Here is a 27,023-nt window from a genome sequence, read left to right as displayed (position 1 = left end):
ACGCGCAGAAACTAGTTGATTCAGTTCAGTTCAAATCAGGTCCAATGGAGTAATAACCTAAGTGGCGCTATCTATGCAATCAACGCGGCGTCTCAAGATTCTCTTGACATGAGTAGGGTGGACGGTTATCGTCCAAGTTATTAAACTAATTTAGTTAATTAAACCAATTAAAATGTCTTTACTCCTTAATCCTCAATACGACACTATAGGTCGTACCTTCGTCCAGCAATACTACGCGGTATTCGATGACGCGGCCCAAAGGGCAGCTTTAGCGGCTTTCTATAATGTAAGTACACCTAAGCCTTGGTTAATTTTTAAATACAAAATGTGCATGACCAAAAATTTAAAATTACGAAAAATCGTTTTTAAGATAAAATTCTTCTCTAATTGTAGGAAGAAAAATCATTAATGTCCTTTGAAGGTTTACAGATAATGGGAAGAACCAAAATAATGGAAAAAATCCAAGTAAAATTGCTTTGGAATTGTCAAAAATATGAAACTCGCTTCCCGGAAGTCTAATAATGCCACACTCTTTTCTATGATTTTATAGAGTTTAACGTTTCAAAAAATAGCTCACATTATAACCGCCGTAGATCCGCAACCAATGTTTGATGGTGGAATACTAATATCAGTTTTAGGCCAATTAAAGGTACTTAATAATTAAGATAACAAAATAAAATCTTAAATCTTAAAAACTTTTGTGAAAATTTTAGACTGACGATGACCCACCCCATTCTTTCAATCAAGTTTTTGTTTTAAAACCAATTGCAGACAGTTTTTACGTCGAACACGATGTTTTCAGGCTTGCACTACATCACCAAGCTTGAATATGAACTATATTAAAAGGATTTGTGCGGTTAAACGCGCGCGTGCTTTTGTTCAATTTAAAAAAAATTGCGTTTAGTTTCGTAACAAAACAAAAAAAAAATTCAAAGTGCTTCTCAATCTCAAGAAAGTTTAAATTTAAACTTAAAGGGTATCAAAAACTAAACATTTGGAAATGATACACTTACGTAAGAAATTTAATAATTAAAAGTTGGAAACTTTTCACCTCTTAGAGTTAAAAAGTTTCTTGAATAAATTAAAAAATAATAATTAATAAAAAAAATGAGCTTTGTACCATTTAAACTATAAAAAGAATTCTAATCTTATTAGCTAATGAAGGTCGTCAAATCCTTTTCATTCTCTACTATTGTATAAGAACACTTAAGTCATTAAAACATTTTTTTTTGTTAATTTCATTTGTGACTCTCCAATTATCCTAATTCTACCTTTGTAATATTTAAATATCAAAGAAAAGATATATTCAAACAAACAAACAAACAAATCCCTGTTTATGGAATGTCAAATAAATATTTTCTCGCATTTTATATAGTGCATAAATTACACTACACTGCACTGCGCTAACAAGGTCAGAGTTCACGCTATTGTGAATGGGTGTGGGGATTGGGGGAGGAATTATTACCATCCATCCACTCCAAATGTCAAAAATGGGAGGCCAAGGCTTAGCAAAGAATTCAATTCACTGTTTGTAACTTATGGTTTACCTCTTTAAGTTACACTGGGTTAACAAGGTCAGAGTTCATGCTATTGAGAATGGGGGGGGGGAGGAATTATTACCATCCATCCACTCCAAATGTCAAAAATGGGAGGCCAAGGCTTAGCAAAGAATTCAATTCACCCATTGTAAAAGTTTCATTATGGTTTACCTCTTTAATTTTGAAGTTAATTGACAATCAAAGAATGTCTCCCCATCCATTTTTAATACAAAATAATATATAAAATACACTTACCACGTGACAACACTGATAAGCATTAAATTTAATTACATTGTAATTACCACAGTTCAAATAAACACGGGAAGGAGACCGCCAAGGCCCAAGTGCATGACTTTGTGAAAAACAACCAGTGGGTGCTAGTTCTCTGGAAACAGGGCTGAAAATAAGCAGATAATTTTAAAATCTCCTATAACTTTTCTTTAAAAATCTAAGGGGGTCACTGGACATTTTCACCAATAAACTGAAAACCTTTCAGTATTTTTGATAGCTTGACTATGAAGATGTGACACTTCTATTTTTGCACACTCCAGTGGACAATGTCCAATAAATTTTCCATTCAAAGGGGAGGGGGGTCACTCACTACTGGACATTTTTCTTATTTCCCGCCCTGCCCAGAGAGGGAGCTCTGATTGGTCCAAACTCTATTGTAGGGGTGCTAGAGTTAGAAGTAGGCCTATTTCACATTTAGGCCTATTTCAAAATTAAATCAACTTTCAAGAAAACTTCCTTTGGATTGTGTCATGAAAAATTGCAATTAAATTTCATTGCTTTGAAAAATAGTGGATACAAAAACCCAAAAGGCATATATTTAGTTACATAATAAAAAATTGTTAATGATTTTCATAGACCAAACAAATTAATTTTAATTATTATTACAATTAAGAAAAAAATCATTTCTTTTGTTTCTTTTTCTCAGCTTCCTCCTCCTTTTCTTTTTCTATTTCTACAACATATTTGTCAATATCTTCCGCGTCTAACATCTAAATTAAAACAAAACATCAAAAACATGGTTAATTCTAATTCTAAAAACCTCAAAAACATGATTAAACCTAATTAAAAAATCCCATTAAAAATTTAATTACTAATTACCTTCAATCTTTCTCCTTTCCTCATAATAGCCACTTCCAAATTCTTGCCCTGAACTACCTCTAATAAGGCTTTAATGGCCAATTTGATTGTAGCTTCGTCAGATTCAACCAATTCAACATTGTAATTTTTTTCTAAGTATTCCCGAACTGTTTTGGCACTTCTGCCAGTTGCATTAGCCTAATTAATAATTAAAAACTTACCATTAAATAACACTTGGAAATAATTAAATAATAAAGTAATTTAATTACCTTCCATTCGTGATAAACTCCGGATGGATCAGTTTGAAATAAATGAGGTGTTCCGTCAAAATCAAAACCAGCTATTAATGCAGAAATACCAAATGGACGGCGACCATTACTTTGAGTATATCTCTGAAAAATACCACAAATAATTATATAATCCCCAGTAAATAATATTAGACTTTACCTGTTTAAGCTGAGCAATGTATCTTGTAACATATTCTAACGAAACCGGATCTTCTACAGTCAATTTATGACTCTGACACTCAACTCTTGCTTTATCAATTAATATTCTGGCATCAGCAGTTAGGCCTAATCATCATTCAACAATGACAACTATAACTTCTCAATTTTAAAGTAGTAAACAAGACAAAATTGGACTAACCAGCAAATGCCATAACTACATGATCATCCAATAAACAAATCTTTCTGACTGTTCTTTCCTCTTGAAGTTTAGCTACAGATTTCTTCTCTACAGCTAAAACAACTACACTTTTACCTCGTACACCAACCTAACATTGAGGAATTGACGAAATAATTCAGAGTTTAGGGGGAAAATCCTATTGAGTTTGGGAGTCAAGTATTCAAAAACAGAAACTCACCGCAGTTGAACCTTTCTTGACAGCTTCTTGGGCATATTCAACTTGAAATAGATGTCCATCTGGGGAAAAAACCGTGATAGCGCGATCGTATTTCGCGGTACCCATGCTTAAAATTAATTGATACCTGAAAAAAAATCAATTCAAATAAGAAAAATTATAACAATGAATGCACAATTTTGCTAAGCCTTGGCTAATTAATTGCCGATGCCATCATTGTCATGATGTTGGGGTTTAAATTAACAGATAAATTAAGTAGAACTACAGAATACTATTTAATTAAAAGCTATCTGAGAATAATTAGATTAATTTTACTCACTAAATATTATTTAATGATGAAAAATTAATTGCAACTTTCAATTCCAGCGTCACCGGATTTCAGAATCCACTTCGTACAGAATGACAGTGCGGGAATCAAAACGGCACGGGCGGCGCAGCGTACCTATCGCCTTGGGTTCCGTAGTTCCAAATTCCCTCCTTTGGTTTATACTCCTTGGATTCCTCAAGGTCATCACGGAAAATGGCGGGAAAATCATATATAATTTTTTTGGCGCATTTAATTTAAGACGATGCTCATTAAGCCTAAACATCTATCGACCAAAACCCCATAAGACCGACATGAGCAAATTTGACCAATAAATAAAGATAGACATAAATATATATATTTAATTATTTTTTAATAATCATATCAATTATTAAGGACAGTATAGTAACATTGTAATTTTTTTAATCATATAATAACACCACGAGAAAGTAAAAATATATAACAACGAAATATTTAAGACGGAATATATTATTATATTGTTCTAAATATATATATATATATAATTTATTGACCAGTATAATTAATTATTAATTATTTTTTTTGGTTTTAAAAAAGTATAATTACACTCTACTAGTCTACTATAATAGGATTGGAGGCCAGAATACTAATAAAACACGGGTTAGGTACATCAGGATCAGGTTGGAAGGAATTCCAGTAAAAATTTAGAAGGTCAGAGTTCAATGTTCAAGTGTTTTAAGTTCACGGACGTTTTAACGACTAATTACGGTTAATAAAATAAATTAATAAATTAATTAATGCGTTAATGTTATTGATAAAATAAATATTTACCTTTCCACTTGTATATTTATAAATTCGGAGAAACATTTTTTCTAACAATAATAATAATTAATAAGATTCGTTTGCTGTTTTGAGTATTTCATTGTTTGTCGAAAGAGGTATTTAATAAAATTAAAAATTAAAATAATTTACTTAAATCTAGGCTACGACAACATTTTACGGATATATTTTCAACTACGTATATACAGGGTGAATTTTTAATACGTGCTAATTAAAAATCCTTAAGCCTTGGTCTCCAAAATTTCAATATTTTTGAAACCAAGGCTTAAGAAGCGAAATTAAATAAAAGACATTTTTTTTATTAACAAGACGAATAACTTTGTACCATTTTACATTTGTTTTCACATACAAATGATATCTTTTCACTATATATTACGTAATATATTAAGACGTTTTTAGGTTAGTAATACCGTATTAGGAAGTTTTTAATTGTGAATTTCGAAGGATTTTTAGGGTTATTTTATCATATATAAATATCTACGCCTAAAATTCTATTTTAAATAGACGAAATTGGACACGCAAAGACGTTTAATATTTTTGTGTTTTTTTCCCCACGTTTTGTTATGTAATGTATATATATATATTTTTGGTCGGCCATTTTTGTATTTTAATTAGACTAAAAATTGTTCGTTTATTAACGTTTTTATCATAAAACATTGGCAGCTAAATGTTAAAGCACATTTTTTCTTATTTATTTCTTCGAATTTTCATTAAACCTCGTTTATTTATTTGTTTAAAACTATCACTAATTAATAATTTTTTTTAATTTAATACTTTTAATAAAATTTTATGCGTTTATAGACGGCCATTTTTTATTTAATATTAAAATTAAATTTTTACCCGTTTAAGAAAAAATTCTCGTAAATGGGACGAATTATTTGAGGAGTTAATATTAAATATATTTTAATAATTACTATAATCCTGAACTCTTAAAAATAATTTTAAAATAGGGATTAGTTTTTCAACGGCTTGAATCTCCCCCTTCCCCCCTTTAAAAGAAAACCAATTTTAATTAATTGGGTACAGGTATATTTACCTATATAAAGTTTTTAAATTTTGATAATACTCTAATTTGGCGGTTTTCAATTTCTTCTTTCTTTCCTTTGTTCCTTAAAGAATATCTTCGTAATCTGAAAAAGAAAATTTAATTTTATACTTTATAAAGAAATATCTAGACCTTGGTCTAAAAGTTTCATTTCTAAATTTAAACTTTAAGAATAATAGATAAGGACGGATAAGTCGTTAAAATCGACACGGAATCTAGGTCTCAAAAGAACGAATAACCTTTAACCTTTTAAGAAAGTGTGAGTCATTAATTTCACAAGAATAAATCGTCTTTATCACGGATGACCGACTTTTTGTCTTTCAAGAATATGTTTGACAAATTAGGCTTAACATCTTAGTGTCTTAGAAACTTAGACAGCCTTTGTCTAAGCAAGGAGTATAGGAAACTAACAGGTAATTATCATACCTAAGCCTTTGCATAAATTTACAGCAAATTATAGTTTTATTTAGTCGTAAATCACTGTCTTGACCAACCAATAGAATTTACGCAGTTTCTGAACTCGTGACGTAATACGTAATGAGCTACAGTTTCGATATCGCGTTGTGACGTTTCAATATATGACGTAACTGAAGCCCTAAGCCAATATTTTATGAGGAAATTGGTATTCTATTGGTTTATTAAGGTTATCGTAGATCAATATGTTAATAATTTAGACTATTGACTTTCATAATAGAGGTTACGGAGCAGCGCAAAGAGTAACCGTGCCATATTTCTAGATCTATAAATGTCATGGTATTGTTTCTAGCATATTTCCTAATGTATTTCATCTGAGCGCCTGTAAGTGTTCGCATCTGCAACACACCCGTGCTCAGGGAGAAGCCAACTTCCAGGGTAATGCTAACGTACGAGCCCCTGTAGAAGTGTTCGTATCTGCAACACACCCGTGCTCAGGGTGAAGCCAGCTTCCAGGGTAATGCTAACGTACGGGCCCCTGTAGAAGTGTTCGTATCTGCAACACACCCGTGCTCAGGGAGAAGCCAACATATAGGGTAATATAACGTAGGGGCAGATAAGTTTATGGTTTTATATAATAGACCCAATTCTTCTTTTCCCAAGGATATATTACAAACATTGGATTAAGCAATAGGCAACCTAAATAGGTCTAATATAACGGTCAAAATAGAAATTACTCAGACTAGTTCCTTTCCATTTTATTGGGAAAAAGGAGGCAGAGTTCTTATTGGTTAGCACACTTTATCATATGAGAAAAAGAGAAGAAAAAATCCTCTTTATTTCTCGGGGACCCTAATGACGTTTGGAAGCTGATTTTCCTTTTCCCTTCTTGGAGGAGATGATCTTGGAATAATTAACTAAGGAGGTTTCATGGATGGCTGGCTTACACCAATAGGAACCTTATCCCTAGAACTCTATTGGGTTGTAATCCACACTACCGTAGTTAATTTCTCCAAGGTTGACGTAATCAATATTCCCATAAAGTCTCGCGCTTGGCGACCCCCTATACGACTCCTCTTTAGTCTAGCCTTATAAAAAGCCTCAATTTTTCCATCATAGGACTAGATTTCCAATGTTTCCCCCAGGGAGGTCCAATATCTACATCGCTAGGGGTTCGAAGACCCTGGCTTGATTATCTAACTCTCCCAGACGCGACATCACCAATAATTCCATAGAAAGACAATGATTATTACGTTCAAAAATCAAATTTAAAATATAATTTGGGTTAAAATAACAAAGGAATTGTTAAAGGAGCAATTTGAATACATTAATTTGAGACCGCACCGTGATATTAAAAAAGTTTGGGATTATGAATAAAATTTGCATAAATTAACGTCAAAAATGATAGACTAGGCCTAATGGGGAGAATTTTTTTCTACTCATTAAAGAGATGATTTCGTGTGTTTAACTTTTGTTTAAAATATTTTTCAGACGCCATTTTGAGGGTTTGAGAATGAGATCACGTAGGATCGTATATACTTATCTCTATCTGAAACGGCTAGAATGTTCTAAAGTCATAAACTCAAAATGGCGCTGGTAGCTGTAAAAAGAAATAACTACAAATTTAACAGAGTTTTTATCCCAGAATTCAACGCATTTTGCCACGTATGTTACAGCACTGATAAAAATATATCTTCAGAAGTTAATAAATTGAAGTATAATAATGCTACCAGTTCAGTTATTTGAACTATTCAGTACTTTGACTGTGGCCTGACAACACTGTGCCTGCAAATATTGAGGTTAAAGTCGAGAGAAGGGTGCATGGTAAACCTTTCTATTAAGAATAACAACTCAATTTATGACCTTCTGTTTGCGTCAACCTTTATATAAACTGACGTCTAGGGAATACAACTGAGGGGAACTAATTTATTATTCGATAAAAAAAAGAAGTAGGCTTAGGAAACAAGGCTTAAACTAAATATCATTTTATTAACCCCGGGAAGTAGCAACGGCCCAGAGAGTTCGCTCAAATTAACCGTGAATTATGTAATAAGCGAGACGGGGAGAGAGAAAAAAGTGAATGTATTCAGTTCTCCCATGATAGTTGAAGAACAGCAAATAATATTAAACAATGAATAGCATCACTTAGTTTATAATAATAATATACGTTTTATAAGTATATTCATAATGAAATGAAGATTTATTCTTGTTGCGTGTTGTCGAAAAAATAAGCTTAACGAAAAGATGAAAGACCGTATCACAAAGAAAAGGAAAAAATATTTATCCAAATCTGCACTAGAGTCCCTAAGGCATGCTGCGGAAAAACAAATTCATATTCACTCCAACTTTGCAAAAATTCTTCAAGCGAACTGAACTTAAATTGAAATTTATAACAAGAAAAAATGTTATTAATAAACAAGTTTTTTGAACTCGAAGCGGCGTTGTAAGAAACTTAAAAACATCATTAATAAATGAGTGAATATATTGAATTAATTTAAAAATAAATAAAAATATAAATAAAAAAGCCTAATCTAATAAATAATGATTTGGAAAACTCTGAACTTCGTTGTTGAGTGAACCGAGAAAGTTCTTACTAAAGTGAAAATACATTACAACCAAGGCCTAAGTTACCGAATGTTGTCAGTAGGTGTTTAAGGTTAGCAGGGTTCATACAACTTTTATAAAACCGATTTTCATGAGTTTTCCAGGTTTTTTTCCCCATATATGGAGTAATAACAATTACGGGAGTGGTTCTTTTATAGTTGAAGCAACACCTTCAGGGCAAACTTACTCAAACCTCACAAATTCCACTGAATTTTACTAAAAATTCTAAAAATCCCCGAGTTTTCCCTGAATTTTTGTAAATTTTCAAAAAACCACGAGTTTTCCCTGAATATCACTAAAAACCCCTGAGTTTTCCATGAATATCACTAAAAACCCCTGAGTTTTCCATGAATATCACTAAAAACGCTGAGTTTACCCTGAATATCACTAAAAATCCCCGAGTTTTCGTCAACTATTTATTTCCCTGAGTTTTCCAGGTTTGTATGAACCCTGGTTAGGGTAAGTTCAAATCAATCTTCCTAACGCAATATTCGCAAGGAAAAAGCTGTCTAGAAGGAAGAGGGTATAGGGAACAATTCGCCTAAGGGAGTATAAGCAGCGGCACCAAGGTCTAAAAGTTACTGCAGGCCAGTAAAGCCCGCGAAATTAATCAATGATGCCAAAGTAACAGAGATGAGAAGTTAAGGGCCTTGGATCTTGACACGGGCTTTCAGGCCCCAAGGTTCTTCCGAGGTCTACTACTAGTTCACGTCGTGGATGGATGGGTGCTGGGTAGGGAGTGTATGGAACTCCACTTCCATAAAGATTTGGGGATTAAGTTAACCAAGGCTTAAGAGACTAACGTTCCACTATTGCTACAGTCCCTGGTGTCAAACTCTGGGTTTATAAGACACGCGAGGAAGGTGTGGTAACCCTATTTATGCCTTATCCAACGATACTAAATATATTCGTATTTTTTTTAAACGTAGCTCCAAAAAAGAAAAAATAACAATACTTAAGATACCTTAACTTAGTCGTGTTATAACTCTACTTCTATAATAAATACAGCTAAGTCCTTCGAGTATGTTAAAGCCCTATTTCTTAGCTTTATAACGATACTAAAAACTTTGGGGTTACGGTAACCAGGGCCCGAGTAATTAAGGACAATGTTCATAAACATGTCCTCCATTGGGTTAACATGGAATTTTTCACATTACTATGAATACTCATAACTCTGCTTCTATAATAGATACAACCAAGTCCTTTGAGTATGTTATAGCCCTATTTCTTAGCTTTCCAACGATATTAAAAACTTGGGATTACGATAATCAGGGCACCAGTAATTAAGAAAAATGTTCATTAACACTCTCTCCTCTGGTTCTAAAGATACAGGGAAGACTTTTGAGTATGTTATAGCTACAATTCATCCCTTAGAGACGACACTAAATACTTTTAAACACGCATAGAATAACAGCGTCTGGACAGTAAACAAAATAACCTTGGAAAGTATGAAGGTGAATGACATTTTAAAAGAACTTCAACTTTTCCTTTAGGTTTAGAAAATTCTATAAATAAATTTCGTTTCTACGAAGTTGAACTTATTTTGTAAAAGAAACGAACAAAATAAGAGTCTTATTTCTCTTCCTCTTGAACATTATGGGGGCATCGATTTTTAAATGTATCCATTCTCTCTCTTTAAGTCAGAAGTAAATTAACCTAAAACAATCCATTCCTTGAGATCAAGAAGCGATATCTAGTTTACTAGGGAGAAGGTATAAGATGCCTAAGTATTCGCGGGCCATAGTCCGAGTCCCCTTTGTGAAAATACAAGGGGGGGGGGGCGTTAAAGGAGGCCGGGCTATTTCGCTGCCTCTCCTCAGTCGGAAAATACAAGTAAGTAACGTGCACGAGTTTTCAAGAACCAATGAGATGCTGGTTGTTGTAATTTAGAGGCGGCGTGGATTAACACCGGATCTATACACGTTTGTTTGGACTGGAGATAAAGCTAGATTATAAATGTGGGGCGAATTTATACCTTCTTCCTATAATAAACTAGATATCACTTCTTATTGAGATCTTTTTGATCTGTCAGATAAGATAAGTGGGCGGGGGAAGAATTAATAACTTCAAACTATTACACTTTTACTACCATTAAAATACTAGAGAGAGAGAAACGAAAACCTTGAGTCACGTAACAATTTATATTCTTCTTTGCAAGAAGAGGAAGAAAGAAAGATCTTGGTCTTATCTCTTTCACATTGAGTATTTTTTATTTTTTATAATTCTCAAGTGTATACGGCTATTCTTTTCGTTACGACAATAGTTAGCTTAGTTCTAACGTGGTTAAATTAGGTTCGAGTCTCCGAAGGTAAATTTCTAATTAATAAAATCTAATTAAAAACAAGGGTACCTAATTAAAACCCATCCCTTTAAAATATTCCTATTAAAAAAACACAATGTATGTATTATACCTTTGATGTTGAACAAAGTTACTTTATAGTTTTTAAGTTTTAATATATTTTTTTGCTCTTTGTACGATGTACTTTTTTTCCAAAAGAAGGAGGTTTTAGTTACAGATTTTATTTGATGTTGTTTTTCTGCTCCTTAGAGGTTTCGTTAAAGGTTTTCACCAAAGATGTAACCATAAGTTTATAAGATATGTTCCTTCCATAAGTATGACACTACTCGTAATGCCACTGAGAGACTTACAGCGAAGAATTGAAGTCCAACACTCAGTGGTTAATTTTTAACTTCCATCTAGTTCCTATTTACACTGTACTAAGCCTTGGACAGCGCCTCACCAAGTCACTTTACAATTAAGAATCTATGACCTACCTCATTCACTTCATTCATAACAAGCTCCAGTTTCTAAGTTATACCAGTGACAAACTTATGGAATGAACAAATCTTATGAACTTATGCTATAACATGCCGTGTAACAGACCTTAGCCTCTATTTTTGTGTGGACCCAAAAAATAATAAGGACCCAAAAAATAATAAAATTCCATTAATCATGTTTTTACACCGAAAACTAGATACCCTAGATCTAAAGAGTTTTCCACGTTAAAAGTTACGAGAAAACATTTGACGTTTGAAGTATAAAAAAAAATATATAAGGGCTTGTATAAACGCTCTTTTCTATCAGGGCTTGGAGCTTGAGCTAAGCAGCGCTTTTCTTATAGCTAAATTTCAATTATAAAAGGCACTAACAAAGGTAGAAATACAGTAGCTTCATTCGCGAATTGAAATGGTCTAGAAAGATTTATTAAGCCATTTCACGCGCTATTAAAAGGGAAGCAAGGAGCCATAAAAATTGGAGTGGATTTTTACACGAGTTAAAAATGAAAAAAGGATTATAAAATTTGTAGCCTACTCACCATATTTAAAACGCTGTCGTTTCTTCCTTTGATGTCTTTCAATTCATATCTTCAACAACAAATAAAAAAATGTCTCCAGTTATCCAAAAGAAGTTCAAAGTTCGTAATAGAAACAATTAATTCACGTATTTAGCTAAATTTATCAGTTATTAAGCGTTACGTATTTTTGAGGCTGGAAAGTTTGTCACGGATAATTTTTAATTATCCGTCCGCTAAGGGTGGTGTCACCCATCCGTATTTTTCGTGCGTCTTGACTAGTGAGCGGAAGGAAGCCTCGGCCAACTTCCGGTTGAATTCCTTGCCACTTTTACACTTTCTGGCCACGCGACCTTGACCCTTGACCAAACTAGCGGCGAACTGCATGATGACGGCTTCGACGGTGTAGGCGCTGGCCCAACCGCGTGGCGTTAAGAGTTCCATACAAATGGCGCCCCCTTCCATGACGAAACCTTTCTCAATATGTGGCGAAATGACCCTCATAAAGGGAGGTGAAAATGGGAAATTGTCCGGAAAAGCTACGTTGAGCAATATAGATTCGATTCCCGATTCGCGCATGTCACGATATAAATCAGACTCGGGGTCAATTTGAAACAATCGAATGTTCCATTCGTAAAGATTGTCCTCGACCAACTCGACCGTAAAGGGTGGCGTATCGCTCAGTCGGCTGTACTTGGCGATGTCTTGAAACTCCTTCATTAAACGTCTGGTGCGAACGGCTTGATTGTGTTTGACCACCGTGTCCGATACGCGGACGTTACCATTACGATCGGACGCGCTCGAAGGCGATGGCGCGTTGGCCTTGCCGTTCTTGGAAGAAGAATTATTCTTGGACTTGAAGACCACCCCTAGGACGCCTCCCCCGCTTCCGTTGGAGCCGCCAACGCCTCCGTTACCATTTCCGGTCGTTCCACCACCGACGGCGTTCTGCAGCATACCATTTTTGTTGGCGATCGGTCCCGTTTCGGCCGGACTTATTTTGGAATCGCGTCTCGAGTTACGAGGACTGCAATGATGGCCGAAGAATCTTCTGGTCGGATGGTGAGCCGGTGAATTTCCGGTGTTGTTATTAAGGTTATGAGACTTGCGCGAAGTCCCACCTTCGTCTCCTAAACGATGGTCGGAGCTTTTAAAGAGCTTTTTGATAGCGAATGCCATCGTCAAGGATTTGCTTTTCACCTGCGATCAAAGATAAACCCCAAGGAACGTTTTACTTCGACATAACACCCACGAGGGTCAGAGGTCAAAGAACGTGGTTGCAAAAGGCTTAACAATTAAGGGTGTGAGGTCAAAGAACGTGGTGGTAAATAAAGGCTTAACAATTAAGGATCAGAGGTCAAAGAACGTGGTGGTAAATAAAGGCTTAACAATTAAGGATCAGAGGTCAAAGAACGTGGTGGTAAATTAAGGCTTAACAATTATGGGTCAGAGGTCAAAGAACGTGGTGGTAAATTAAGGCTTAACAATTATGGGTCAGAGGTCAAAGAACGTGGTGGTAAATTAAGGTTTAACAATTAAGGATCAGAGGTCAAAGAACGTGGTGGTAAAAGGCTTAACAATTAAGGATCAGAGGTCAAAGAACGTGGTGGTAAAAGGCTTAATCATTAAGGGCCAGAGGTCAAAGGGGGTGGTAAAAGGCTTAATAATTAAGGATCAGAGGTCAAAGAACGTGGTGGTAAAAGGCTTAACAATTAAGGGTCAGAGGCCAAAGAATGTGTTGATGAAACAAGTAAAATAGGTAAAACTAGGATTAAAAAGAAACATTCAAAAGCTGGACGATGGAAATAATATACTCGCAAAAGAATGGAATACATTCGTGAATAAAGAGGCCCTGCATAGGCCATTAAAGGAGATTGAGGGGGGAAAAATAAAGCAAGACGGAGTTATAGAATTTGTGGGACGGAAACTAACTTGAGGCGATTGATCGAGACGAAGGGGTTTGACTTCTTGGCTTGTCAGCTCATCCTCATTTCGAACGACCTTTTCACCTTGGTCCGCTCTCTCCGAACGACGAAAGCTTTCGCGAGAGCTGCGAGCAAAAATAACAAGGAACGAAGCAATAAACGCGCTAATCCTATGAAGAAAAGAACTTCGATACAAAAAAGTGGGGGAACAAATATGGGAAGGCATATATGACAGGTGACATATTAAAGGATACCTTTTTCCTGAAATTGTAAAGGCCCCACCGGGATGGGGGTGGACACTTTAACAAACTCATAACCAATAATTGGGAAATGAAAAGTATAACTGTTACAAAATCCCCATCAACTTACTCAAAAATATCCTGTAGTCGATTAAATTTTAAAATGTAAATATTTAATGTGGGGTTATAAACCTCCTGTACAATTTCAACTCAAAATAGGCTTAAATAAATCTATAAAAATAAGTTATTCTCCTTCAAAGGCCAAGGGATTATTATTATGCAAACGAAACTTCAAGCGTTGACTTCAGGGCTGTACATAAGGCACTAGTTAATCACTACTAAAACAAATCGAAATTCGGGGGAGCTTGATAGTCAACTAGGCCACTAAAATAATAGGCTTATGTACAGCCCTGTAGTCGCACGATTAATAAAAAAAATATCCTTATGTACAGCCCTGTTTGTTATCGACATCAATGCATGCATAATACATTAAGCCATTGCTGCTATAAACTATAGGTACCGAGGCTTAAGTGAAGCCAACCAAAATAGCTTGATAATCCGGGGTCTTTTAGATTTAGGCTTAAGAGTTCTTGGAGAGAGAAGATGAATAAGGACAGGTGGAATTAAACCCCTAGCCGTGTATACAGGGGGGGGGGACACGAAATAAGATATAATGTAAATATTTAATGACTGTAGAAGTTTATCATTTTTGAACCTAACGCGTGGCACGCGATAACCAAGGCTTAGCCAAATTTCCAACACGCCTTAAGTAATTTTAACATTCACGAAAACGTTTGACTGACACCTGCAAAGTTTCTTGAGATAATATTAGATTTAGGCTTAACAACCCATCGGTCAAATAAAATATGGTTGACGGGTGAAATTAAAACTAGTTTCTATTTATAAATGATATTAAAGTGTTATTTTAACTCGTGGATATCTTATATTATTTGATATACTTTATCGTTTGATAGGAATTTTATATTAATAACGTTTTCTTGGGAACGGATTTTTATAGTAACAGATGTCGTATCGACTCATTTCTTGGAAAAGCAACCGTGTCACGTGTCAAACAGCGTTGAAAATTAATTTTCGAAATGTTTCTTTAAGATTAATTTTTAAAAGAGGTGTACTGCAGATACGAACACTTTTACAGGGGCTCGTACGTTAGCATTACCCTGGATGTTGGCTTCTCCCTGAGCACGGGTGTGTTGCAGATACGAACACTTCTACAGGGGCTCGTACGTTAGCATTACCCTGGAAGTTGGCTTCACCCTGAGCACGGGGGTGCTGCAGATACAAACACTTCTAATGTAGATGTAGCTGTAGATATTGAAATTGCTGGTATAACCAAATCTCTCTTCGAAAAATGGGCAAATGCTCGCCTCCAGCGCCCCCCTTAACCTGTTCTGTGATTTGGTGGTATATTGTCGTCATAAAGAGTAATTTTGTTTAGTATACTTTCATAATTTTGTTGTAGTTTATTTACATTTTTTCCGGACCTGTGAACCCAAATAAGAGGGTTCCTCCCTGTTACAAAAGGGATTGTAATTTTTCAAGGGTCAATAAATCATTCATTCATTCATTCATTCATGATAGCAAATACATTAGGAATGCAATTTTTATTTAAATAATAATCGATGGTTTTTTGTGTCTTATATCTCAACTACTTCAGTTACTTTCTCAAAGACATAAGCCAGAGAAAGAACAGGCGAGGCCTGTACAGAGTCACGGAGGGCGCCAGGCCGAGAAACATTAGTCTGTCCAGGAGACAATGCAATAAGTCGGCGGAGTGTTTAACAATGTAGAGCCAATACTGTACAAAAGGTTTAAACAACACCCAAGGGCATATAGATAACCCACTAGCTACAGTATCAAAGGCATTATATCTAATTACACTAACACTAGGCGTGGTATCAATCGCAAACCAGGCTCTATTACTCAAAGTGTCTCAGCGGCATGCGTCTCATTGGGAATTGAACCCGATTTCCAGGCTCCTAGTCTAAAGGGTTACGGACTTAATGGAGAATATTTTTAACACTCACTAAGTCAAGTCTATAAACGCTTTAAACGCGACTAACCCTTTAAGCCAAAGTAAGGGTCGCGCCCGTTCTTGCTATCTCAGTTTAGATTGCAAGAGAGCGTGTCCCTGATTTCCAAAAGCCACGCAGCTATAACACCTCTTAATAGGGAGATAAAACGAGAGTAATGTATACCGTAAGCCTCGGTCTTTCTTAATTACCGTAGAAAATAGATAACAGTTCAATCACTGCTTTACTTATTTTGATTAGCAAGTGAAGGATAATATTATTCTACTAAAATAAGTGGTTTTCCTACTATAGTATTGAAATGTTATTATGGAGAAAATATCCATTAAATAAATAGGTCGGTGTATACTTATACTCGACAATAAAAATGCACTTATTTTTGTCTAGCACCGATAAGTTTATTTCAAACAAGAAATAAAAAACCTTGAACTTTTCCGAGCATGTATATCGAATTTCGTACTAGGCCTTTGCTTTTTAAAAAACAAACTATACCTACATTATTCTCGCGCATGTTTGATCGATTAGACAAAAGGTAGGCGGTACGGTAACTACATAGGATATCCGACATAACTTGCAAGAAGTGAAGTGCTAAGGTCGTTTCCTCAAATAGACCGAATATGAAATGGTTTTCTGACAGGGTTGCTACAGTTTTTCTTTTTTCATTTCAAAATACCCTGACATATCCCGGTTTTCCATGAATCCTGATTGTCTAAAGTCATTTCCCCTGACTAATTCTAATGACCCTTTTATTTGTAGATAAATCAGAATGCCATGTTTATAAATTACTAAACCATGAAATTATAAATATTCACGGTAGAACTGTACACATAGTTTTCAGACTAGGAGAATTAATACCATTTATACCACGATACCAGGCTACTATGAGGACAAAGCTCAGGAAGAAGTACTGTCAGGACTCCTGGTGTAAATGGTATCAATCCTCCAAGCCCAAAAACAATTCCCTGGCATTTTCTACTAAATCCCAGAGATTTCCACGCGGGTCTGTTCCGTACAGTGGCAATTAAGCTGGTTCTGTCCCATATATCCATCCAACTAATGAATTCTCTAGAATTTATACCAATGAAAATAGAGTGAGTGAGTGACTGAGGGCTTCGATACTTGGAAGGCTTTGATGTCGTAATAAAGCCGGAAACGCCAGGGAGCACCGACCGATATAGCCCCTTTGTCAATATCCAACTCAATAAAAGGCTTCGCTTTCCTATCCAAATAGCTACAAACACTCAAACATATCTTACTGCAAATACCACGAAACACGTCCTACTTTAGTCCCTCCTTCAACGCGGAAGAGCTCGCAAGCCCGGAAACTTAAAGAGTCGACTTTCAACGTGGGTCGACTCCATCGCAACGAACTCAAAAAATTGGGCGAGAAAGAGAGAGAGAGAGAGAGAGAGAGAGAGAGAGAGAGAGAGAGAGAGAGAGAGAGAGAGAGAGAGAGAGAGAGAGAGAGAGAGAGAGAGAGAGGGCTCACTTTGAATTCGTACATTGATTTCGTACTAGGCCTAGGAGGCTCTAGGTTATTTTGCAATCGATGTTTGCTCCAAACTCTATTTATTTACTAAAGCGTTATAGGTAGGAAGAATGTTTGAAATAAGAAGTATCAGGTTATTTCGAAATGATTTATCTCGTTGAATTCAAATCCAATTTTAGCGACGCATCAAAGTTCAAAGATCGGTTTGAACTACGCATAAAAATATATAAATTTACGCGGCTAAATTTGTAATCGAACCCAATAATACAGCGTCGCTCCTCTGCAACATCTAACCATAAGTTGATAACATATGTCCCTTACATAAGTTGGACACTACTTATACAAGTTCGTAATGCAACTGAGAGACTTACAGCTCGAGATAACTACTTCGGAAACGACAAGCGAGAATTGAAATACTATACTCGGTGGTTAATTTTGCAGGACTTCCATATAGTTCCTATTTAGTCTGTACTAAGCCTTTGACAGCAACGCCCCAGTCACCAGGCGTATGTCGCTTTACCCTGAATCTATGACTAGCTACGTCACTCACTTCATGACAAGCTCCAGTTTCTAAGTTACCAGTGACAAACTTATGGATGGAACATATCTTATAAACTTATGATAGAACCTTCCCAAAGTCTTGTATTGGGTTAGGAACATTCTCACAACAAATAGTCCAATTACTACTGGCTGACAAAATTTTATTCTGAAGGACGATGGGTATCGTAGCTTAGGTTGCCAAAAGAACAAATTACACCAATACAGGAAATTGCCATTTAATAGCGAGGTTCCTCTTGGGTAGAGATAAAACAATATCAATTGGAGATACACAAGAAGAAATGCATGTGGTTCTCCGAGACAGTTAATAAAAATAGATAAAGGTCACTATATCATTTAGGACGTAACATATCCTTGAATGACGAACGATTTTCCAAAGCGAATATTACGATAAATATAGACAATAATATATATTGAAAATCGATCTTGGGATCTTGATATTTATCAAAACCATGCGGTACATTTACAATCTAGGTTTTAAATTACAAAGGCTTAAGTTTCAAACATCGTGCAAGCAGAACCGGGGGTCACAATCATTTACGGGTAATTAAACCTCTCCATTTTCAGTGCAACTGTGCATGCCACGAAATAATTAGAACAAAAGAATGTTGAACCATACAATAATGAAAGATATGGTCATTAACTTTGACCCTGTTGGCTCAAGTCCACCCCAACCCTTTTTTTCTTCTTTTTTCCGAGTCTTTCGCGATTGACCATACATACACCGTGTCATCCAAATTTAAAAAGGTCAAAAAACAACGACACTGTGTAATAGGAAAGTTCTATTTACGTAGATAGTGGGGGAGTGAGGGGGAACAACTGGACGTTCAATATATCGGCTGCTAAAAATTCTGTACATATGGATTTCATATTATTTTTTTACCCCCAAAGGAGACCCGCACGACAAATAGATTTATTGGAAAGAAAAAATACACGTTGGAAAACAAATGGATAGAGTTCAATTTTATCTCTAAGCCTTGGACAAAAGCTGACGGTGTAAAAACAAAAAGGCATAACAATAAAAAGAAAAAAAAAACCTTAGAAAATAACTGAAAAATATATCGAATTATCGATCCGAAAAATAATATGCAAATTAGATTATTTTTATCTAATAGAAAACTTTATAATAAGCTAGGGGATTTTCCCACTTTCAACTGAGTGAATGAATTATACGAAGTTCTTAATTATGAATTCATTATAATTTGTAATTTACGCAATTTTAAAATAGAATATTTAATGAAATACAGGCAAATGTAACTATTTTTCAAGACACGTGTTATAGTGTTTAGAACCTACTGTATTATAGTAGGATAATACTATAACAATTACAACGACGCAGTTTAATTTTGTCTGTCTGTTAGTAACGCTTTGAGCCTCGGATAGCGTTTAGCTGAACAAAACATTAGTAACTTCAGTAATAATACAACAACATTGCAAATTAGGCATTATTGCTAATTACATTTTAACTTCGGGGGGGGGGGGTGTCTTTCGCACTCCCAACACCATGGACTACACCATTTAAAAATTATACTAACCAAGGATGATTAAGCGTGGAGTGGAAATACGTTTAAAAAATTAAATCTAATATAATTAAGAATAAAATTAAACATCTTGGGTAAGAATTAATAAATTAAAACGTGTATTTAATTTTTAATAGGTCTAAACGTTACCGGAAAATAAAACCCATAAATTAAAATTTATATAATTCACCCAAAAATATTGTATTGATTTCTATAGAAGAAGAAGAAATGAAAAAGGATTTTTAGTCTAAAATTATAAGATCACACAGAAAAAGGCTTAAGAAATTCCTTTTCAAAATCGTTATTTACCGTCTGGAGAACTTGTCTTCCGGTGTTACGCCAGAACACAGTATTAAAGCCAGTTGATAGCCTGATAAAACGGCTGATAACTTTATCACTCGTATCAGTTACAAGGCTTCCTTATAAATTTAACCGTATAAAAACTAAAACCAACCGGGTTAAAATCAAAATATGTTTTCAAAAAGGCGCGAAACGATAAACAAGTAAGAATTAGGCGGGAAAAAACGTATCTCGGCACCACCAACAACGCGGCGTAGTCTTAATAATTGGGAAGTCGAAACCGTCAATGCGGAGAATGAGAATATGCCGCCTCGCAAGAGAGAGAGAGAGAGAAAATTTCCAAGGAGTACCCTACCACGTGACCTAGAATGATTTTACAGCGGAAAAGAGAACAGATAGAGATTGGGGTTACCATGGAAACGAAAACGGTATGGAAGACTAGACTGCACGGAGAGAGCTCGCGCGCCATGCACACACAGAGAGACGGAGAGATAGATCCGGACCAAGGGATGTTTAGCCAAAGTTCATGAAATGGAGGGGAAAGCCAGCCCGCATCATCTTGGTTGGTCTCTAGGACGTTTATGAGGTACGGTTAGGGTTAGGTTTATTTTAGTTTGTGGGCTTCGGATAGGTTCTAAGCTCAGTTATATCGGAAAAGTATTATTTAGAGGTCGTGGGGAAAGGGGGTATGGGGGAAAGGGGGGGACGGAGCTTGAGAATCGTCTTGGCGTGGGTCTTCGCGTTAATACATTCACGCCACCGCTTAGACCCATAGACAAATAAAATAATCAGGGATTTACTAACAGAGTATTTTCACTGCATAGTCGAGCTAAATTATGCCTTAATTTATTATAAGGATATTCAAAAATAAGGGTCAATAGGTCATATTTATTGTAACGTACAACGCTTTAAGGTTCGATGTTTATCCCAATAAAAATCAAATTACCTCATTTTTATCTGATATTACTTAAATTTCTCTACCTTTTCCCTTAAAAATTGCTTAAAATTCCCCATACATTTTTCCCTAAATTGATTAAAATTCTCCATACATTTACCCCTAAAAATTGATTAAAATTCTCCATACATTTTCCCCTAAAAATTGCTCCCCTGAATTGTTTAAAATTCCCGACATTTTCCCCCTGAATTGTTTAAAATTCCCGACATTTTCCCCCTGAATTGTTTAAAATTCCCGACATTTTCCCCCTGAATTGTTTAAAATTCCCGACATTTTCCCCCTGAATTGTTTAAAATTAATTTTAAGCAAATAAGTTTTTAAATTCCCTTCATTTTCCCCTGAATTGTTTAAAATTAATTTTAACCGAATCATTTTTTAAATTCCCCATATTTTTTTATTCCCCCGAGCTTATTGTAAACCCATTTTAAAATTTCAAATCCTGTAAACACTTGGGACGGGGGGGGGGTCAATTCTTGTACACGCGGTATGTCCCAACGAAACCGGAAATTGTCTAACATTAGCGGCGCGCTTACCCCTTTCTCTCTCACTCGGGCTACCTCACGCTATGATTTTCTACATTCTAAAACTTCGAAGGAGGCATTTTTATTCTATGCCTAAAAATAGCTTACGCTGCCAAAAATGTTTCTTACATGGCTCTTTTTATAGATCTCTATAAAGAAAAGACCCCCACTTGCCTAGAACAAATTTTCATACGATTATAGTAAGCTCAACTCCTTCAGATAAAAAGGAGAACGAAAAAACTTAAAAGAAAAAAATCAAAATCTTGTTTCACTTCAAAAAGATTAAAAAAAATATTTTTTTTTTTAAATATATTTAAAAGGAAATAGGTGTAATGACGTCATAAGAAATCTCTATACAAATATTACTTAAACATACGTAGTAGTATTTGAGTGGCTTGGTTTATTCCATTAAGTGGCTTAAAGACTGGAATGCGCGAATCTAATAACAACTGATAACGGGGTTTTTTTTTTCTTTATTTTTCAAGCGACCTTCGATTCGACTCCAGTTCAATAATATCTCCTAGGTTTTTATTTATTTTTTAATCAATTTCAGTTTTAGAAGCGATACTGAACCGCTATCTATGGGGAAATGAACCAAACCACCACCTAAATTCTAGCAGACGACGCCGGGTTATATCTAGTAAATTTGCACGACAAGGCTTAAGATTAATGTCAGTTGTCACAATTCACGTGCTATCATGGAAGGTGGACCCTTGGAAATTGTTTCTTTACCAACTTGTTTATCGCCGAATGTTAAAAATTTAATAATGGAAGCGGGAATATCTAATTCGTTGCTAGATTTAATTACGGGTATTACGATTGATTGGGAAAAACTTGGAAATCATTTCATTTCCGATCCTGGTATGATAATTAATTAATTAATTAATTACAATTAAGCTTAATTTAATTCTTTTAATTTTTACTCGGTTTTAACTGCAGATGTAAAAAACTACCTATCAGAAGTTCCAAAGGACAAAAATGTCTATTTTTTATTGGTTAAACATCTTGGACCTTGTATTAACAGCGTTAATGTAGTCTATAATAATTTAACCGGACAACAGATTGACCAATTAGAATGTTCGTTAACGTGGACCACTTTCGAAAAGGTGGCAATAGGCGCGGTTCTGCAGATTGAAAGTGTAGAGCAGAGTCTTGCTTTAAAGAATTTTTTAATTTTTTTCAGGATTTTATGAGTTGTTACGAATTACTAAAATCTGACCAAGATATTGATACAATATTAGGAATTCTTATAATAACGGCCTATACGGAGAGATCATTGGGAAATGTAATTTAACAGTAAAGATTTTGAAAAAAAATAAAAAGGGAGTATCTGCTAAAACAAAATCTCAATTTTCAAAACGTCGTAACTCCGCTTTTATAAGAGAGACACGAAAAAAATCACTACACGATATGATAGCCCCAATTGTCCTCTATTCAATGAGACTAAAGTCATGCCCCTACAATAAGTAGTTCTTGAGATAATTAATTTTTAGTAAATGAAGAAATATTATAAATACTCTTAAAAAAACTACAAAATTCAGAAAAATCACTTTCTCTCGAAAATCGAAATCGCCCAAAAGAACGTTACGTCCCCCTTAATTTATGTCAATCTTATCAGAAACATCCTGTAGTTTGAAAGCCCAACCCCTTCAGGCTCTGACTGTAATGACCATTTTCGCGGCGCCAGGGGGTCAAAGGGGAAACCCCTTCAAAGTGTCAAAGATGAAATCGCATAGAGAAGCTAATAACCCACCCTCCCATTTCGTGAAAGGAAGATAAGGCTTTTTTACTGATTACAAGTATAGCACGCGGACACCGGTCACGCGCGGTGACCAGCCCCTCGATTTTTCCCCTCTATAGAACCAACCGATTCTAAATACTTGGTCCGTTCTACACCAATCAGCTTCTTTCTCTTTTAAGATGGTTTTGGTATAGATACTCCCATTGGCCTTAGCAATAAATTAAATTTTCAAGCACACTAAAATATTTATGCCTATTTATTTTTTCTCTTTCAAGTTATTTCTATTGAAAGGAAAACAAGTTCCGTTTCTAATAAAAGATTTAATAAACTCCAAAGAACTTAAGGAAATTATCGGAGTGATTCCCGTAAATTAAACTAATTAATTAATTATTCAGAATACCTAATTACTTGGTTCCTAATTAAATAAACACAATTCAGGTCTTAGCTTTGAGAATCGTAATGGGATCACCTTTATTTTTAAATTTACGTAATATACTGTGGCACGGTTTCGCGGGTCATCGTGAAATACATAAAAGGTGCGCAAAGAATGAATGACCACTGGCTATCCCAAACCCGGGATAGATTTAATTTTAGGAGTAGGAATGGAGAACAGAGAGTAATGTGGGCGCGCGTCAAAGTCCCAGACCCCCTTCCCCGGGATGGAGGGGGGGGTATGAAAGAAGAGGCGGGGGGGGGGGGGGTCATAGCGACAGAGGTAAAAAGGAGTTACGCATTTTTCGCCGTCCCCGTCATCAAAACGTAGTTTAAGTGTGAGCCAATCCTACTTCTAAAATTAAATCTAGCCCTGATAATACCAAACTTATTAAGTGTTACATGACGTTACAGATATGGCTACTTTTTACTGGCTATTTTAGCAAGTATAAAGATAAGAGACACATTGCATATCAAACCGAGAAAACAGTTATTATTTAACAAGTTCGTCCACGATTTCAGCGGTATACTTTAGCTAGCTAATTTTCCTCTAGCTACAATAGTATAGTTTTTTTTTACCAAACTTAATTATTACAGCTAATGAAGAATACTATAATTATAATTATGAGGTTCACGAAAATTCCCCTATAGTTTATGAGCAAATGCTACCGTATTGGGCAGAATCTATTAAGTTATGCCAATGTAAAAGGTATACTTATAGAGGAGCTAGTTTTAATTATTATTCATTATTACGTTTAATTTTAATTATTTAGATGGGGTCAAAGTTTAATTCTAAGTTTACCAGCGCTAGAAAATTGCGTTCGAGTATTATATGGAACACTGAACAACAGTCCAAGGAGTATATTCATAGCGGAGGTGAGACCACTAAATCACATGTAAAATCGGAACCCCAACAATAAGATGTTGTATTTTCTATTTCATTTCAGAACGAAACATTGTACTTAACATTTGACGAAGTATTAATTAATTCTATTTAATTAAACCCACTTAGGCCTACTAATTACTAATACTTTTATATCAGATGTTTGCCGAAAATTCGACGTCAGGAGTAAATAAACTAAGGAGTTTCTTAGGGGACAACTTACTAGTAGGTATCTAAGATGGTGTTAGAAAAACCAAAAAATTGGAAACTCACCATGTTTGCAGGAGATGTTCCTGGACTTGTTGATGTACGAGGAAGGACCACGTCTCAGGGATCGTGTTAGTCACGGAGAAGTTAATTTGAAGGACATTCCAAAGGAATTGGCCCAGCATGTGTTATACTTAGGAGCTGTTCTTTGTTACAAAGCGACTGAATCTAGAAAATATGAAAAGAAGTTCATGGGCTTAGAGATAGCGGAATACGAAGGAAAATACCATCCTTCTTGTCAATTAAGAAAGCAAGTAAGATAATGAGCTGATTTGTAACTTTTAATTGAAAAAAGATGCTATACGACTTTCGATTTCAGATACTGGAAATTCTAACGAACTTAGAAGCAATTACCGATAATAACTCTATAAAAATAATTTCATTCGAAATGGATTCATTAAAAACGGAATTACTTAATTACAACGGACTAAACCGCGAAGAAAAGTCTACAATATTAAAAACGTTGGAAGAAATTAGAAATTTGAAAACACCCCCATCCATATATTCGACACATCGTGAACTTTTATTGATAAAAGCTACGAGACAAATCACAAGAAACATTCTTGAAATAACAATTAACGTTAAAAACGCCTTAATTAGTAAAGAATTACTAATTAAAGAAGGGAAATTACGTTCTAGGCAACGAACGAATTACGAAAAACTTGTAGAAAGGTGAAAACAACAACCCAAACCATACTATTTTTTTTTATACTGATTTCACCCGATTTCTTTACAGTGTGCCTTTGATAAAATGTGGCTTACAAATATTAACGTTAGTTACAAACTACGTTTGGTTAAAGGTGAAAAAATTAGCCATTGTTGATGGTTTAACTGAGACGAAACTTTTAAAGTAAGCAATTAAATTTGTAAAACGGTTTTTTTGGTTACAAATTATTTATTTTTAAATTAAATAAATCATTTAGGTTCCTAAAGAAGCTTTTGCAATACGCGGAGAATTTGAAAGTTATGACTGACTCAAATAACAACGAATGGATTAAAACTTGCGATACTATAAATATTGCTGTGAAATATATTATTAACTATTTTTCAAACGCTTTATGCGCGTTTAAAGTTATAAATAATTAAATCGGAGTCAATAAATAAATTATTATTTATTTAAATCAGTATTACAACAAGTTCTTCTTTAAATAAATACTATTTTTATTAGGATCTAAATTAGTTGTTTTTAAGTTAATTGTAGTATTTGGTGGGGGTGGTGGAGGAGGGGGTGCAATATTTCCGGTGCAAGGTGCAATTTGAGCATTGTTATGTGGGGTATTCGGTTTTATATTCTTAACACCGGTGTTCTCTTGTACGTGAAAAAGACCCTTGAGTTTATTCAAACTACCATCAACCCATTTTCCTTCCACCTTTAATTAGTAACATAATATAATTTAAAACTAACCCTAAATGATTGTTAACAGACGACTAAGAAACTCACCGAACATACGGGGTCAGAGTTCACGTACCCTAATTTCCTATAAAACCCCTCCTTATCATCTGTGACGAGATACGAGGTTTTAAACCCTTTCCTGATTTATAAAAAATGTTCATTAACTGGAATGTAGGGCACCGTTGTCAATTAATTTAATTAACCCTTACTGTTTAGCGTAATTTTCGACAGCCTCCATTAACCTACGACCTAAACCGCAATTCCTAAATTCAGGTTTAATAATAACCGATTCTATCCAGCATGCGTGTTCATCAGTAAGAACTCTGCATATTTTAGCATAGCCTACGAGGCATTTTGAGCCATTTTCACAGGGTTTTAAATAAATTAACGATGTTGGTAACTCTGGACTAGATTTTTGTAGACTATGAAGGCTGTATGTCCAAAAAAAATCGTGGAAAAGAAACATTTTTAACCTATTTTAATCTTTTTTAATAAATTTTTCCTAAGCCTTGGTCAAAACATTAGTTCAAAAATTCATTTTTCAAACTAACCGGGCTGTGTTTGACCTTTGCCATTCTGTATTTAACACGTGACAACATTCAATTTCGAATTCCTTATGATTGTGAAGTTCTAGTAGCTCGTAATCAGACATTTCAAATGAAAACGGCTCTAAGAAATCGATAAATTTCTATCACGGCTCAGTTTCTAGGTCAACATTTACATATTAAAAGGCCTCTACTGCTTTAAGTTCTGCTTCCGCGAAATTTGGTAGAGGCCACAAAATATT

At 35.0% G+C, this 27,023-nt stretch overlaps 5 protein-coding genes across 5 annotated transcripts; 2 read left to right on the top strand and 3 right to left on the bottom strand.

Moving 5' to 3' along the window:
- The first annotated feature begins 75 nt into the window (after positions 1–75).
- Positions 76–1,370, top strand: Ntf-2 (nuclear transport factor-2). The gene is made up of 4 exons (XM_089846386.1): positions 76–286; positions 394–465; positions 551–649; positions 714–1,370. Exons 1-4 carry the CDS (start codon positions 173–175, stop codon positions 825–827), a joined length of 399 nt encoding a protein of 132 aa, XP_089702512.1. The 5' UTR covers positions 76–172; the 3' UTR covers positions 828–1,370.
- A 922-nt stretch (positions 1,371–2,292) lies between these two features.
- Prosalpha4 (proteasome alpha4 subunit) lies at positions 2,293–3,940 on the bottom strand. The gene is made up of 7 exons (XM_089846383.1): positions 3,806–3,940; positions 3,490–3,613; positions 3,273–3,399; positions 3,075–3,199; positions 2,897–3,019; positions 2,649–2,825; positions 2,293–2,539 (listed from the first exon to the last, which is right to left on the bottom strand). The coding sequence occupies exons 2-7, from the start codon at positions 3,592–3,594 to the stop codon at positions 2,450–2,452; spliced, it is 747 nt and encodes a 248-aa protein (XP_089702509.1). The 5' UTR covers positions 3,595–3,613; positions 3,806–3,940; the 3' UTR covers positions 2,293–2,449.
- Positions 3,941–4,146: 206 nt separating this feature from the next.
- On the bottom strand, positions 4,147–20,698 carry LOC149654748 (ubiquitin-conjugating enzyme E2Q-like protein 1). Its single transcript, XM_089846380.1, has 4 exons — positions 20,054–20,698; positions 13,898–14,015; positions 11,990–13,165; positions 4,147–5,739 (listed from the first exon to the last, which is right to left on the bottom strand). Exon 3 carries the CDS (start codon positions 13,142–13,144, stop codon positions 12,191–12,193), a length of 954 nt encoding a protein of 317 aa, XP_089702506.1. The 5' UTR covers positions 13,145–13,165; positions 13,898–14,015; positions 20,054–20,698; the 3' UTR covers positions 4,147–5,739; positions 11,990–12,190.
- A 1,431-nt stretch (positions 20,699–22,129) lies between these two features.
- On the top strand, positions 22,130–25,970 carry LOC149654747 (endoplasmic reticulum membrane-associated RNA degradation protein-like). Its single transcript, XM_089846370.1, has 14 exons — positions 22,130–22,381; positions 22,460–22,626; positions 22,704–22,805; positions 23,537–23,626; positions 23,700–23,797; positions 24,108–24,217; positions 24,291–24,402; positions 24,467–24,569; positions 24,641–24,670; positions 24,736–24,801; positions 24,861–25,097; positions 25,163–25,515; positions 25,580–25,693; positions 25,767–25,970. The coding sequence occupies exons 1-14, from the start codon at positions 22,219–22,221 to the stop codon at positions 25,927–25,929; spliced, it is 1,908 nt and encodes a 635-aa protein (XP_089702496.1). The 5' UTR covers positions 22,130–22,218; the 3' UTR covers positions 25,930–25,970.
- Naa80 (N-alpha-acetyltransferase 80) lies at positions 25,937–27,023 on the bottom strand. The gene is made up of 4 exons (XM_089846381.1): positions 26,788–27,023; positions 26,446–26,667; positions 26,285–26,375; positions 25,937–26,213 (listed from the first exon to the last, which is right to left on the bottom strand). Exons 1-4 carry the CDS (start codon positions 26,886–26,888, stop codon positions 25,971–25,973), a joined length of 657 nt encoding a protein of 218 aa, XP_089702507.1. The 5' UTR covers positions 26,889–27,023; the 3' UTR covers positions 25,937–25,970.

This window comes from Phalangium opilio, unplaced genomic scaffold (genome assembly GCF_054372755.1).
Source record: "Phalangium opilio isolate 3A_F unplaced genomic scaffold, DU_Popi_V2 ptg000079l_1, whole genome shotgun sequence".
Lineage (NCBI taxonomy): Eukaryota > Metazoa > Arthropoda > Arachnida > Opiliones > Phalangiidae > Phalangium > Phalangium opilio.
The sequence above is the reverse complement of the archived record's forward strand: the minus strand, read 5'-3'. Positions and strand labels throughout refer to the sequence as shown.

Coding starts and splice junctions, on each gene's coding strand:
- Ntf-2 (XM_089846386.1), top strand. CDS start 173: ATGTCTTTACTCCTTAATCCTCAATACGACACTATAGGTCGTACCTTC. Junction 287..393: donor CTTTAGCGGCTTTCTATAAT/GTAAGTACACCT, acceptor CTCTAATTGTAG/GAAGAAAAATCATTAATGTC. Junction 650..713: donor CAGTTTTAGGCCAATTAAAG/GTACTTAATAAT, acceptor TGAAAATTTTAG/ACTGACGATGACCCACCCCA.
- Prosalpha4 (XM_089846383.1), bottom strand. CDS start 3,594: ATGGGTACCGCGAAATACGATCGCGCTATCACGGTTTTTTCCCCAGAT. Junction 3,200..3,272: donor TGTAGTTATGGCATTTGCTG/GTTAGTCCAATT, acceptor AATGATGATTAG/GCCTAACTGCTGATGCCAGA. Junction 2,826..2,896: donor GAGTTTATCACGAATGGAAG/GTAATTAAATTA, acceptor ATTATTAATTAG/GCTAATGCAACTGGCAGAAG.
- LOC149654748 (XM_089846380.1), bottom strand. CDS start 13,144: ATGGCATTCGCTATCAAAAAGCTCTTTAAAAGCTCCGACCATCGTTTA.
- LOC149654747 (XM_089846370.1), top strand. CDS start 22,219: ATGGAAGGTGGACCCTTGGAAATTGTTTCTTTACCAACTTGTTTATCG. Junction 22,382..22,459: donor TCATTTCATTTCCGATCCTG/GTATGATAATTA, acceptor TTTTAACTGCAG/ATGTAAAAAACTACCTATCA. Junction 24,802..24,860: donor TCTTAGGGGACAACTTACTA/GTAGGTATCTAA, acceptor CCATGTTTGCAG/GAGATGTTCCTGGACTTGTT.
- Naa80 (XM_089846381.1), bottom strand. CDS start 26,888: ATGTCTGATTACGAGCTACTAGAACTTCACAATCATAAGGAATTCGAA. Junction 26,668..26,787: donor CAAAGGTCAAACACAGCCCG/GTTAGTTTGAAA, acceptor TTGGACATACAG/CCTTCATAGTCTACAAAAAT. Junction 26,376..26,445: donor GTCGAAAATTACGCTAAACA/GTAAGGGTTAAT, acceptor TTTATAAATCAG/GAAAGGGTTTAAAACCTCGT.